This window comes from Eubalaena glacialis, chromosome 10 (genome assembly GCF_028564815.1).
Source record: "Eubalaena glacialis isolate mEubGla1 chromosome 10, mEubGla1.1.hap2.+ XY, whole genome shotgun sequence".
In the NCBI taxonomy this organism is placed as follows: domain Eukaryota; kingdom Metazoa; phylum Chordata; class Mammalia; order Artiodactyla; family Balaenidae; genus Eubalaena; species Eubalaena glacialis.
Genome location: NC_083725.1, coordinates 83,720,291 through 83,733,880, shown reverse-complemented (window position 1 = coordinate 83,733,880; position 13,590 = coordinate 83,720,291). Strand labels below are relative to the sequence as shown.

Here is a 13,590-nt window from a genome sequence, read left to right as displayed (position 1 = left end):
CATTCAACACCCATATGGGGCTTGAGTCTCTTTATCACATCCCCACAACCGTACAACCCCTCTAATGATGGCGTATTCACCACCACCCAAGGCTTCCCTTTTTACTTCTGGGTCAGGGCGCTGCCCATTAAGATGCAAATGCCCCTGGAGTGGGGTGACACGTTATTCTGCCAGGGCTTCACATCTAAAGTATGAACCAGACAATCTAATCTCATTCCTCCCAGCTGTTCAACTGAGCCCAGAGTCCAGGAAGAAAGGAGATGCTTGAAGGGAATCTGGATCATTTTGGAGCAGCTGGCAGGTCTGGGGTGGGGAGGGGAGGAGTTGGGTAGCAGCAGAGGACACTGGGTAACTAGGAGTCACCAAAGATGCTGGGCACCTGTGCACAGGGGAGTGCATCAAGGACAAGTTTGGATGGTGGAAAATACTACCCATCCCCCATCCTCTTGATCTACATCCTCACTCACACACGTGACCAGGAAGGGAGACAAGCTCCAACCAGCACAGTGTCAACAGAGCCAGGGAGCCAGCCTGGCGCCAAGATGCACCGGCCAGGACTGTGACCCAGGCTGTGAGGACATCCAGGGCCCCTGGCGCCATGCCCCACACCCCCACCTCTCCAAGACAGGCACGTGCCACACAGGCAGACAAGCAGAGCAGCCAATGGCCCTTGGGTATTTTTTATTTTTTTTCACACGAGCAATTGGATGGAGTTGTCCCATCCTTGCTCCCCTTGCATTGAATGTGCCTCGGGTCTTATGACCCTAGAGTGTCACGGGAGCCCCCTTCTCTCACTCCCAGTGCAGGAGGGGCAAGGAGGAAAGACCTGAGAGTGGGTGTGTATGTGGGGGGCGTCCCAGCTCTCTGAGCCAAGCTCAGCAACCCCTCAGCAGCTCCCTGAGGCCCTCTCCCTAAAAGACTTTGACACACAGCAGGTCAGAGACAGCTGGCAGAGTAAGACATAGATAGGCTGGGAGACAGACTACACACGCAAGACTCACATACAGACGCACACACAGGCTGGCCCCTTCCTTTGGCGTGGTTCACCCTAGCCCTGGGGATAGGGTCTGAGGGTGGTGGTGTGGGGCCTGAGTTCTGGGATGGCCTTTGAGAGATGGGACCAACTTGAATCCTTGGTACCCCAAACTCCCAGGCCAAAGTAGTCCCCAATCTTGCCTACCTGGATAGACACCCCTTCACCTTCCCACCCAACACTTAGAGATTAAGATTGTTCAAGTAACAAGGATAGATGTGGGAAAGGGAGACTCCACCCCATCCAATCTTCCCAACTAGGGGCCTGTGAAAGGAGGCTTCAAGCCCTGGACGTGGGTCATCTCAGCACAGACTCTTCCCCTCCTCCCTCAACTCTGTGCAAATCAGAAGACTGGAAGTGGGTGAGTGAGACTCTTCCATCTAGTAGAAGTAGGGGAGGTTAAGAGGATGAGCACCATGGCCCTCCGGAGGGGCTCTGACAGTCTGGATGGGGTAGAGGTGGGGAGATATCTTCTTCTGGCTCCAGCAAGGAGCATCAAGCTGGCTCTTTTTAGTTCTCAGCATTGTCCTGGACCACTAGCTTTGCTAGAAAGATCCTTTTGCTGTTTATCCCCTCAAACTTGTGCATTTCACAGGTGGTACCTGCTGCCCCAGGCTGGTACTGCAGCCATCCTGATCCAGCTCTTGGAAGTTCCCAGGTTCTGGACCCCAGCGCCAGGAGAAGAGAGGGGTGACCAGAACCTGGCCCCTCATTTGGCCTTGCTCGGTCTGTAGTCTTCCACTGGCTCCCGGCTCTCGACAGCTGACAGGGCGATGAGCATCTGGGCGGCGTAGTAGGTGGACATGATGAGGGCCCGCGAGTAGGGCACAGGAAAGCAGAACTTGTTGAGGGCGATGGTCAGGTCTGAGACAATAAACAGCAATGCACCACTGCCCGCCGCCAGCTCAGTCCAGCGCCAGGCAGTCCCAACCAGCTGTAGCCCTGCCACAGCCCGCCAGCCCATGAAGCTGATAAGGGCCATATAGACCCCCACCAGGTAGGTGAAGGCACCTGTGAGGCATGGGTAGAGGAGGGCATAGCACAGGCCCGACAGTACTGCCATCACCAGACCTGTCCGAAGAGCCAATGGCCGCATGCCAAAGGCCGAGGCATAGCACATGTGGGTCACAGCAAACATCAGCAGACCTAAAAGTGAGAGGGGATGATGGGATGTTGAAGGCAAGCTCAGGTGAATAATGAGTAACAGGAGGTGGGGGTAGGAGTAGAGTGCTTGGGATAACCCAGGAGCTTTCTTTTGAGAGTAACAGGGGTGGGAAGAAATCCATGAAGGCAAAGATACCCTCCCCAACTCTCCTGTGGCACTCCAGAACTGATCACCATATCACCGGCAGGGTCATCCTCCAACAGGGGCCCCAACAGTCTTTGGCCACAGAACCCCTCAAATTCCCCATATTCTTGTTAAAAACAAAAACAAAAACAAAAAAACCTCTCTTTCCCAAATCCTTGGCCCCCCAGGGTCCTCTAGCCCCCAACCCCAGGATTCCTCCCAGGTAGTTACTGTGATGACTGACCGTGCACAAAGTAGCCCTGGTCCTGCCAGATGAGGAAGGCATCACCTAGAGCAGAGAAGACGAGCCCCACAAAGATGCGGGTGGCACTGGAGTGGGCCAGCAGGAATCCTAGGCCGTGGGCCAGAAGGAAGAGCCAGAGGCAGAAGATGGGCAGACACTTGATGAGGGCGCTGACCCACGACGGGCTGGACGAGGGCAGCCAGAGCACAAAATACACACAAGTGGCTTTGAAGAAGGGCACCAGCTTGGGTCCCTCACTCTTAACCTGGAGGACATAGGACAAGGGCAGCACTCAGAGCGTGGGAGCTCAGAAGCCCAAAGCGGGGCTCAGAGCCAGCACCCTCAGCCCAGGCATCCACCCCAAAGACAGGTCCACCTCCCAAGCAGAGAGGATTGACACACAGAAACCCAGTTTGGCCTGCCCCAAGCAGCCAGCAGAGTCTGAACAAACCCATCATTACCCTGAGGCTTAACTGATTAGGAAGAGAAAGGGCTCCACTGTCCCTGCTAGTTGTATCCATTCTTGGCCCTGGGGCAGGACCAGAATAGTCACTCACTGCGCAGAAAACAGACTTTGCAATAGTGTCCCGTCCTGCAGCCCAATGCTTCTCCCTTCCTGCCCCCTCCCTCTCCTTCCCCAAAGCCCCTTTAGCCTCTCTCTGCCAGCATCAGCCCCCAGCTGTCTGGAATAGAGTGGAGTCAGCAGGAAATCACAGAGACGCCACAACTGGCCAACTCGTGATCCTCAGCAGTAGGGCCAGGACACAGGCCCAGCGACACCAGGTGAGAGCCAGGAATGTGTGAGGGTGGGCACTGTCAACCATCTCAGCCCCCACAGGCTCTCTCTCTGGCCAGTCTGCAAACTCAGCCTCCACTCCAGCTGCCCCAGCCTCAAGGTACCATCAAGGGCAAGGAGAGGAGACAGGGATGCTGCCTAGATAAATGGACCCATGAGTTAGGAGCAAGAAAACTGTCCCTGAAATACCAGCAATCTCAGGAATTGGGGGGGTTGGAGAGGGGTGTCAGTCAGCTTTTCCCAGAGAAAACAGCAACTCAAGGCACATCAGAAAGAGAGGCAGGAAGGGGAGGGAGAGGTTCTCTTCCCAGCTTTTGATCAGAAGCCAGCAGTCAGGCTGGGAGGAGATGAGGAACTGAGAGGGGGAAGTTAGAGCAGCTGACTTGGTCTCAGCCGGATTAGGGGGGAGGGCAGCTAAAGAAAGGTTGTGTCCAAGGCCATGCAGGCACCAGGGGGCTGCTGCAGATATTCTGAATCTGTGATCCCCTGAAGCTCCTTTTCTTGGGCCTCTGGTACTGGGGCTCTGAGAGTGATTCAGAGCAGCTGAGGCTTCCGGTATACTCATGCTCTGCCCAAAGTGATAGGCCTCTGGCTGGGTGAGCCGCCCAGCACAGGGCTCTGGGTACACACTCCGACTCTCAGACCTCCAGTCCCTGGTTACCTGGGACTGAACAGGCTGTGATGAAGGAGGCTGGGAAGAGGCAGATGGTGGGTCCAGGGTCTAAGCCTGCCCTGGCTCTGCCAGGGGTGAGAGCAGTGAGAAGAGATGACTAAGTGCCTTCCTATGGAGATTCCCCCATGCAGGCTGGTCAGGGCAGGGACATGGGCAGAGGAGGAGACAGCTTATCCTCACAGTCCCCCGATCTCCCCAGCCTCCACCTGCCAGCCCTTGGAAGCATCTACTCCACACCCCTCCCCTCCCCCAGCCCCATATTTCCTAGAAGGAGAAACAGCAGTAGCAGCTGGGGAGGTTTTGATAGTCATAGAGAACCCAGCACTAGGAGGAGGAGGGGGGCGGGGGAGAGACAAAGGTTCAGGTGAGAAAGTCTGAACAAGGGGTGTCAATAGAGAACGACCTCTTTTCCTCCAGCGCGTTATCAAGGCTGTTAAGACTCAGAGGCGTGCCCTGCACCGCCCCAGACTTCTCTATAAGATGAGGAAAGGGAGGATACAAATTTGGAACAGGATTCCCAGGAGGTCCCAGTCACCCTCCTGCTCTCCCCCGCCCTCTCCCACGCCTCGCTGTGGTCTGCCCACGCAGAAGCCTGCGGCCCGCTGCCGTCCCCTTCCTCTCCCAGGCAGCGATCCAGCCGACCCGCGCCAGACACACAGCGATCAACAAAGTCACGCTTCCGAGTCACGTGCCCACTGTTTTCCTCCCTCCCTCCGACCGGCGGCGGGCGCGCGGAGGAGGGGCGCAGAGGTTTGGGATGCAGCGGACCGTGACAGCGCCGACTCCCGCCTGGGGACGCGGCCGCCGCGGGATCCCTGCCCTTCCTCGGCCCCCGGCTGCTTGGTCTCCCGCAGCCCAGTCCCCAGGTCGGTGGGCTCTGGCCGCGCCGGACACTGGCTCGCTCGCTCACACACTCACCACAGTGACCGGGGACACCATGGCGGAGGCGGCGGCCGCAGCAGCTGGCACCCGGCTCCGGGCTGCAGCTGCCAGGACGCGCCTGCAGCCAGGTGAGGAGGCGACGACGTAACAAAGCCCGAGTGACGGACAATACCTCCCGCGCGCCGGGCGCTGAGGGTTCTGTCTGCGATCCCCACGACGTCACTGCAGACACGGCCAATGAGCAGGCTGGAGTCGGCTGGGGCGGGGGGGGGGGGGCGGGAGGAGTGAGGGTGGCTGGTGATGCGGGCTAGACCCCGCCCACCACCCACCCACACTCCCACACCCTCACACCCACACACCCGGCCGCTACTGCCCAGGGTAGAGAGGCTTGCCTATCCCTGGTGGCTGGAGGCGGGGCCCTGCAGGTCCCGCCCGTCTGGGAATCAGTGCCAAGGCATCCTGGAAAGTAACCGTGACCCCAGGCCCTGGGTGAGGACGGAGATTGGCCGAGAGACAAACACATTCTTGCTCTGGTCACACGGCTACACACATTTTTCTCATAACCCGGGGATAAAAGGCAAAGACAGATTCCCTTCAGCCTTTAAACATGCATTCCACACGGACACAGTTACAATTAGACCCACAGCCTTCACTGTGTACAAACCCACATCCAAATGGACCCACGATAGTCAGCAGACGTACAACTTTCAACATGAAAAGAGACATGTAGCAGCCCATAGACCCATACATATGCACAAACACACACAGGATCACAATTACTCTTAGGCATCAAACAAGTACACGGACACAAAACGGACAACCGCAGATGGACACACATCCTTCAAGGTAAAAAGAGACACATATATAGGCATGCAGCATCCTATAGACCCATGATAAACCCAGTTACTCAATTGCCCTTAGGCACACACTTCTCACAACTCAGAGACAACTGTAACACACACAAGAACACACCAGGAATGATAGACAGGCAGACCTGAGCATACTTAGGGACCCAAAGGAGTGTGAACTAACTCCACCAAAAATGCAACTTAAGCAGATTAATGTTGATGTCACACAGACTAAAAGTACACAGGCACATTTGGAACCAAGCATGTTCAGAATCATGGGAATTACATGAGAGAAATGGTAGGCAGTCAAATAGACTGGGACTTAGTCCCAGGTTTGCCACTTCCATGCTTCCCCTCTCTGGCCTTGATTTCTTCATATATAAGATGAGTGGATGTTCTCCAAGGTTCCTCCCAAGCCCAACATGTGTAGGATTGAGAAGGGCAAGGGCTGCTGCTTTCAGGAAATTTAAGTCTAGGGGTCTTCCTGGAGATGGAGATTTCAGATACATCTTAAAGTATGGACCAGTGGTCTTTGAGCTGCCATAGGAGGGAAGTAGCTGTGTGTCAGGCTTTGGGAATTGGAGTGGAGTAACCAGCCCTACTTAGCTCTAATTAGCAGCCATAAAGGAATTTTAGCATCATGATGACACTGAGGCCCTAGTGCTGGACCCCCCCTTGTGCTGGCTGGGGAGAAGCCCACAGACTGAGATCCCCTGTGAGCCCCTCCCACAGTGGGCCTCTTCTTTTTTCTTTTGGACTCTGCCTGCTTTCCCTAAAGCCTGTGTTGTCCACTTGACACCCTCTCAGAGGAGGGAGCAGCCCTCTTCTAGTGACAGAATTGAAAAACAGAGATTCAGAGCCAGGAGCAATAAGGGTGAGAGCCAAGGCTTGGGACTGAGGCTCACCCCCAGCCTTCCCTCATCCCCTCCAGGCTCTTCCTACACAGAGTCCCAGTGGCCAAGGAACTATGCGTGTTCTACTGTGGGGAGATTCACCTTACCAGAATGGGAGACTAGAATTGCTGCCCCAAGGGCTTTGTCTCACACACACACACTCCTACAAAGTGTGCTGCCTGGAAAGAACACTGGATTAAAAGTTAAAATACTGTACTTAGTACTAGTCCTCCCTCCTCTGTGACTTACTAGTTATATAACTGCGCAAATGACTCCATTTTCGGAGCCTCAGTTTTTTCATCAGTAAAATGGAGGAATTGGGCCAGAAGATATGTGCAAATGTGTCAGTTTTCCAGCCAAACCCTTTAATGTCACCTAAGGGATACTTCTCAGAGAGTGGCCAAGTCAGGGCATTTTTCATTTCTCTGGATGTTAGTTTCCTATCCATAAAAATGAGAGGGTGAGACTATAACCGTGGCTCTCAACAAGTGGGGCCTATCAAAATTACTTGGGAAGCTTTTTAAAAACATAGACACCCTTGTCCCACCTCAGACCTACTAATTAAGTGGCACAGATTGTAATAAGCTTGAATACACCAATACCTAAATAGATAAAACATGAGACCTAGAATTGTAATCCACAGGGCTGTGTCAATGTTTGATTACTCAGTAGGCAAGAATCATACACATAGGTCACCCACAAAGCAGAAGCATCTCCCCTCCATGCTGGTTATTCTCTTTGCCCTCCTACCACCCAGATCCATTCTTGGCCCTTCTCCGCCCTGCCCCTGGAAGCTGACCTCTATGAACTGTGTCAGTAGGGTTCACTTGTTCTCTGGCTTCTGATTGAGTTCAGTTAATGAGAGGCAGAGGCTGATCTGCAGTTGGAGGAGAACGTGCTTGAGGTCCTCACCCTCTACCCACCCCCACTATGAGCCTGCTGGCTGAGACTGAGTTTCCCATAGTGGCTGTGCTCCTCCATGGCTACAGCTCCAGGCTCCCACCCTGGACCTCAGGCCTAGGGTTGGCAACAGCTTCCTGCTGTTGCTAGTCTTCAGCCCTGACTAGTTTGTGGCTAGTTGTGGCTCTTCAGCCCTGACTAGTTTCCTTAACCCTGCCCACATCTCTGCCATCTCATAAGTTATGTCCTTGAGTGTGATAGCAACCTGACTGATACAGTCATCAACAAAGCAGAGGCACTGCCCCCTTCACCAAAAGAAAGAGCTTATCTAATTTAATTCCTATGAATAAGATTCCTTGGTTGTTTCAAAACTAAAATTGTATTTGCTCTGTAGTGTTTTTATGTTGATTGCATATTATAGGAGGCAGAAAATGGGGCAGGGCTGCCTGAAATTAGGCATCCCTTCCTCTCTATACCCAAAACTACCTATTTCACACAGCTTTATAATTTTCTCTTTGTTTGTTTGTCTCCCCTATGAGAGCATGAGCCCATTCATCCATTCATTCATTGATCCAACAAATGTTTATTGTGCACCAAGTATGTCCTAGCCACTATGTTAGATGCTGGGGTTTAAAAACTTCAGTAAGATATAGGTTCTGGGAATTCCCTGTCAGTCCAGTGGTTAGGACTCCTCACTCTCACTGCTGTGGCCCAGGTTCAATCCCTGATCAGGGAACTAAGATCCCACAGGCCACGTGGCACGGCAAAAGAAAAAAATATATGTAGGTTCTGTCCTCACGGAGTTCAGTTCAGGCAGGCAAGTAAACAATAATTATGGAGTGTGGCAATTGAAATAATTGAGGCATGAAGGTATGTCTCCTGTGACATCAAAAAGATGTCAGAATCATTCAGCGTGCCTGGAGGAGCTGAGAAAGCTGGGGCTAAATCTACAAAGATGAGTTTGTCTTCACTGAGTAGACACTAATGGAAATGATGTTCTAGGTGCCAACTAAAAATTGTCACTTGCCTTCTGCCTCTACAAAGTCACTAGCCACTGCAGCCACTGACTTTCAACACACCGTGAAAGGAGTTCAGGGTGGAGATCAGGAATGAGGCCCTCTGTGCTCTGGGAAAAACTGGCAGAACAGGCCTTCGGATAGTTAGATATTTTCAGGAGAAGATTTTATGAGCCCAATTTCTTGCATCCCGCATATCTAGAAAAGCACTAAAATCATTAACAGAGACATCTGCTCCTTGTGACTAGCAACAACTTTCTCGTGACTCGCAGAAACCCTCTGCCCAAATGTGTGCTTGATTGCACGTATGTCCCTTCACTAAAATCATGTATAATACTGATCCCCCCCCCAATATCTTCAGAGCAGTTCCTCAGAGCTATCTGAGACGCTGTCTCCCAGGCTATAGTCCTCATTTTCCCCACATATAACTTAACTCACAACTCTCACGTCGTGCATTTTTTTTCAGTCAACATAGGAAGGAGGGAATTGCGTATGTATATAGAAGCACAAGAGACACACTGAATACAGAGAAATGCCTGTAGTACTGGAGTGAGCTGGGGGGTGAAAAACGTGAACCTGGAAAAGTAAGAATGTGCCAGGTCAGAAAGGATCTGAATGTTCTGCTAGGGAGTTTGGACTTGACATAGTAGATGACTGGAAGCCAGTTGCCTTCTGTTCCTTAAAAAAAAAAAAAGAAATCAGTTTCTCTGATTTTTTTCAGTTCTCACACACCAGACACATGCAGGATACACAGAAATGATGACCAACCATCATTCTGGGCTTGCCTTGCTTCCTCTGTGGGGCTTTTTCTCACCAGTAGCCTCCTCCATCTCTGACCGCTGTGGTTTTGCCCTGGGATATATTCTGCTCACTTGGTTTGCCCCACTTGGCATTGTAATCCCTTGTTTACCTGATTCCTGACCTGCTGCTGAATCTCAGCTAATTTCTACTTGTCTGTTCCAGATCCCCAGAACACTTCTAACCAACTCTCAGGGCCACCCCACCCCATCCCACCCCTGCCCCACTTGGAGATCTGGGGAGGAAAATCAGACAATGGTGAATAAATATTAAGGAGGGTGTGACAAGTTTAGATGTTCTCATAGCAATGCAGGGGGAGTGAATTGGTGAGTTGTTAGAAGTGAGCGGAATGTGTGTGCCAAGTGGAGGCGTTTGGGAGGAGCTGGATACACATCTGGAGCTCAGGACCCAGGTGAAGAGAGGGTATAGATTTGGAAGCCATAGCCATTCTGAAGGCTATATGGATGCAGTTAACCAGGGAGGTCTTGAGAGAGTAGAGGAGAGGCACCAGACCAAGCCCTGGGGGTCATGACATTTAAGGGTAAAGAAGGAGAGCTGGGAAACAGGTAAACAGGTAAACAGATATGTCAAGGATATTTCTGACACCTCCAGTTCACTCACAGGGGAAGAGACAGACACACCCAGAAAAGCATATGTTTACACAAATGATCTATGGTATTTGTGATTTGACTCCCTCCTTCCAGAACAGGTGACAGATGGTGGTTCTGCTTCCTTATTGTAGTAGGTCAGAAGCTTTGAGGGCACAGGACAATGACACATCTTCACTCCTGACCGTGTGCTCCAACAGCTTATGGTCTGCTTTGAGGCTCCATTCTCCCAACCGCAGCCCAGGGCATTCCTGCAGGTCTCTCCTGCTCTCTCTGCTTACAGGAGTCCACTTAGGGGTACCAAATCCCAGTGTAATCCATCTTCTGAAGACATTGGTTCCAGAATGCCTCTGTCCTGCTGGACCCCTCCTGGGCCAGGCAGGTGAGCCCTAGAATAGCTGATGTAGCCTGTGATGCAGGGTCTGCTCCTGGAGCCTTTAGGAAAAGGACAAAGATTTTAGCAAAACTCTCCAGACCCTCCATTAGGGCTAAATTTTAATGCTTTCTTGAGATAATTTGTGGGTCAGTGTCCCTAAGGACATTCTGGGCTCTTTGTTTGGCTTCTGGGCTTGGGACCGATACACATGGGTTCTTACTCCTCTTTCCTTTCCTTTGTTTATTGACAGGGGCATCATCAGACCTTAGACATAAGTGGATTTCTCTAACTGTAATACTGCCAAATCAAGGGTCTCGTAATGGGGTTCAATAACAGGGATGCCTCAGGAGGGATTCATAATTTTGGTGGGGTGTATGGGATTAGATGACTTCCAATACCCAAGATTCTAGACTTCCAAACTTTGTGAAGTCCAAGTGTTTTAGTTAGTCCTTGTATTGGGGTCATCCAAGTTCAGCTGTCTCGCCAACAACCTCAGTCTCCCCCCTCCCCCCCTCCACCCAGACCCTGAGCTCTCTGGGTTGTGCATTTGGGTGGCTCCTTCCTCAGTGTTGGGAAGTTAGTATGAGGAAGTAGAAACAATAAAAGAGAAGAGTCTGGGGGTTGAGCAGGAGGATGGTTTTTGAGAAATGAACAAATATAAAAACACCTAGAAGATCCCACCCATCAAGCCCCAGGACCCTGAATGAGTAATTCTCTCCTCAATATCAGCTCCTTAAGGACCAGTCTTAAGATAACAGGCCAGAGCAGATCCTCGTATTTCTTCCTGTCAAAGACCCCATCTTCCCAGACAGATAAACTCCCCTGACCAGACCCTTCCTCTAGTTACCTCATTCAAATATAATCATTCATTCATGTAACTGGTATTTATTAACCACTTACAGTAGGCCAGGCTGGATCTGAGCCACAGACATGAACAAAACAGACCTTCCCTGTCCTTGTGGAGCTCATGGTCCAGCAGGAGAGGCTGAAACAATGACCACAGCCTCAGCTTCCCACCTCCACCCCACCCCTCTGTCCTCAGATCTCCAAGACCAGAAAATTGGGCAGGGACATCGAGGGCTGGCTGGGCCTGCCCTGTCCTGGCTGGACCTTCCAAAAGCTTCCTCCTAACTGGAAGGGAAGTGGAGCAAAGCCAGTGAGGCTGCAGCACCCCGTGCAGAGGTCGGGAGAGTTATTTGTGTTACCTCAGCCCTCTCCAAACACTTTCCTATTCTGGCTCCGCTTCCTGGCTCCCATCCAGAGAAGAGTGGCCTTTGGGAACGTGTTATATACATGTATTACAATAGGGTTTTTTAAAAAAATTTTTATTGGAGTATAGTTGCTTTACAATGTTGTGTTAGTTCCTACTGTACAGCAAGGTGAATCAGCTATATGTATACATGTATCCCCTCTTTTTTGGATTTCCTTCCCATTTAGGTCACCACAAAGCATTGAGTAGAGTTCCCTGTGCTATACAGTAGATTCTCATTAGTTATCTATTTTATACATAGTATCAATTGCGTATGTATGTCAATCCCAATCTCCCAATTCATCCCACCCCCCCCTTCCCCCTTGGTATCCATGTCTGTGTCTCTATTTCTGCTTTGTATTACAATAAGATTTAAGCTGCAAATTAAAACAGTTGGAATTGTGACCATACTCCTCTCCCGGCTCCTGCCCTGGCCAGGCTCAGAGGTGGGGGTCAGAGGAGGGGAAGGCAGCAGTCAAGTGGAGATGCTGAGCAGTTCCCCCATCCCTACACACACACACACACACACACACACACACACACACACACACACACACACCCCACTCTGCAACAAGTGTCCTAAATCACTGTGGTACAGGGAAGTGTTACAAGCCATCTCCACTTGCTGCAGCGAGAGCCAAGGAAACAGGCTCAGGAGATAGAAGGGGGATTGCATTTAAATCAGCAGTAACCACATTTGCGGATTTCCAGAACTAGTCTAATTAAAAATATATATATATATATATATACACACACACACACATATATATATTAGACATCAAGCTAGAGTTGTTTATTTTTTTTTTAACATCTTCATTGGAGTATAATTGCTTTACAATGGTGTGTTAGTTTCTGCTTTATAACAAAGTGAATCAATTATACATATACATATGTCCCCATATGTCTTCCCTCTTGCATCTCCCTCCCTCCCGAGTTGCCTATTTTTTATTGTGTGAAGTAAATGTTACTGAATACAAGTTTGTGTGCCTGACACACAGTGAGTCCAAGCAAACCAAAACATCGGAGTTTGGAGCAGAGAAAGGTTTATTGCAGGACCAAGCAAGGAGAACGGGTGACTTGTGCTCAAAAACCCTGAACTTCCCAGTGGTTTTCAGGCAGAAGCTTTTTGTTTGTTTTTTGTTTTTTAGTTTTTGTCTGTGCCACGTGGCATGTGGGATCTTAGTTCCCCAACCAGGGATCGAACCTGTGCCTGCTGCATTGGAAGCGTGGAGTCCCAACCACTGGGCCACCAGGGAAGTCCCTCAGGGAGAAGTTTTTATAGGCAAAATTTGGAGTGAGGGCTGTAGGGTGTGTGACTTTCTTCTGATTGGTTGTTGGTGGGGTAACAGGGTGATGCTCCAGGAATCTTGTGCTCAGCCTGAAGTTGCCATCCTCCACCTGGGTGGGGGCCTTAGCTCCTGGAGAAGATATTGTTATGTACATCCCTTGAGGAGGAACCCGGATCCTGTTTTGATCCTGTGCTATAGTTTCTTGATTGTTCCTCCTTTGTTTCTGCATTCCCTATTTCCCTGATTAGTAGCTGTTTGAATCTGCACTTTGGAACTCAGGGAAGGTCTAGGAGGTGGACCCGGAAAGGCTTTTGTGCCCAGGAGGACCCCATGTGGTCCGGCTTGGTTTCAGAAACAGCTTTGGAAGCCAGCAGTTCTTGCTTAGAGTCCCAGAACCACCAACTTCTCTTGGGCAAGTGATTGTGAAACCGCACACCTCAGATGGGACTTGAACCCACAATCTCTGGCTTAGGAGGGGACTCAAACCCACAATCTCCCAGCTAAAACCGCACACCTGGTCTCAGGACTTAATGATGCTCAGGTTCTTTATGTCTCGGTGCAGAAGGAATTCAGCGAGAAGCAAAGTGAAAGGTAAGAAGTAGATTTATTAATATCCTTTGTAAAAAGGCTGCAGGAAAATGGGGCATGAGAGGATGGTCATGTGCCAGGCCTCGGGCGAGTTCCTGGGATGGACCAC

The 13,590-nt window shown here is 50.9% G+C and overlaps 1 protein-coding gene across 1 annotated transcript; it reads right to left on the bottom strand.

Annotated features, from left to right (window-relative positions):
- Positions 1 to 589: 589 nt before the first annotated feature.
- TMEM86A (transmembrane protein 86A) lies at positions 590 to 5,121 on the bottom strand. The gene is made up of 4 exons (XM_061203134.1): positions 4,953 to 5,121; positions 2,566 to 2,830; positions 1,701 to 2,179; positions 590 to 1,589 (listed from the first exon to the last, which is right to left on the bottom strand). Exons 1-3 carry the CDS (start codon positions 4,971 to 4,973, stop codon positions 1,743 to 1,745), a joined length of 723 nt encoding a protein of 240 aa, XP_061059117.1. The 5' UTR covers positions 4,974 to 5,121; the 3' UTR covers positions 590 to 1,589; positions 1,701 to 1,742.
- Between the last annotated feature and the right edge of the window lie 8,469 nt (positions 5,122 to 13,590).

Bases quoted from the DNA above. Each gene is read 5' to 3' on its own strand.
- TMEM86A (XM_061203134.1), bottom strand. From the start codon at position 4,973: ATGGTGTCCCCGGTCACTGTG. The intron at 2,831-4,952 runs GTGAGTGTGTGA...TATGTCCTCCAG, and splicing joins TGGTGTCCCCGGTCACTGTG to GTTAAGAGTGAGGGACCCAA. The intron at 2,180-2,565 runs GTCAGTCATCAC...TCTCACTTTTAG, and splicing joins CCAGGGCTACTTTGTGCACG to GTCTGCTGATGTTTGCTGTG.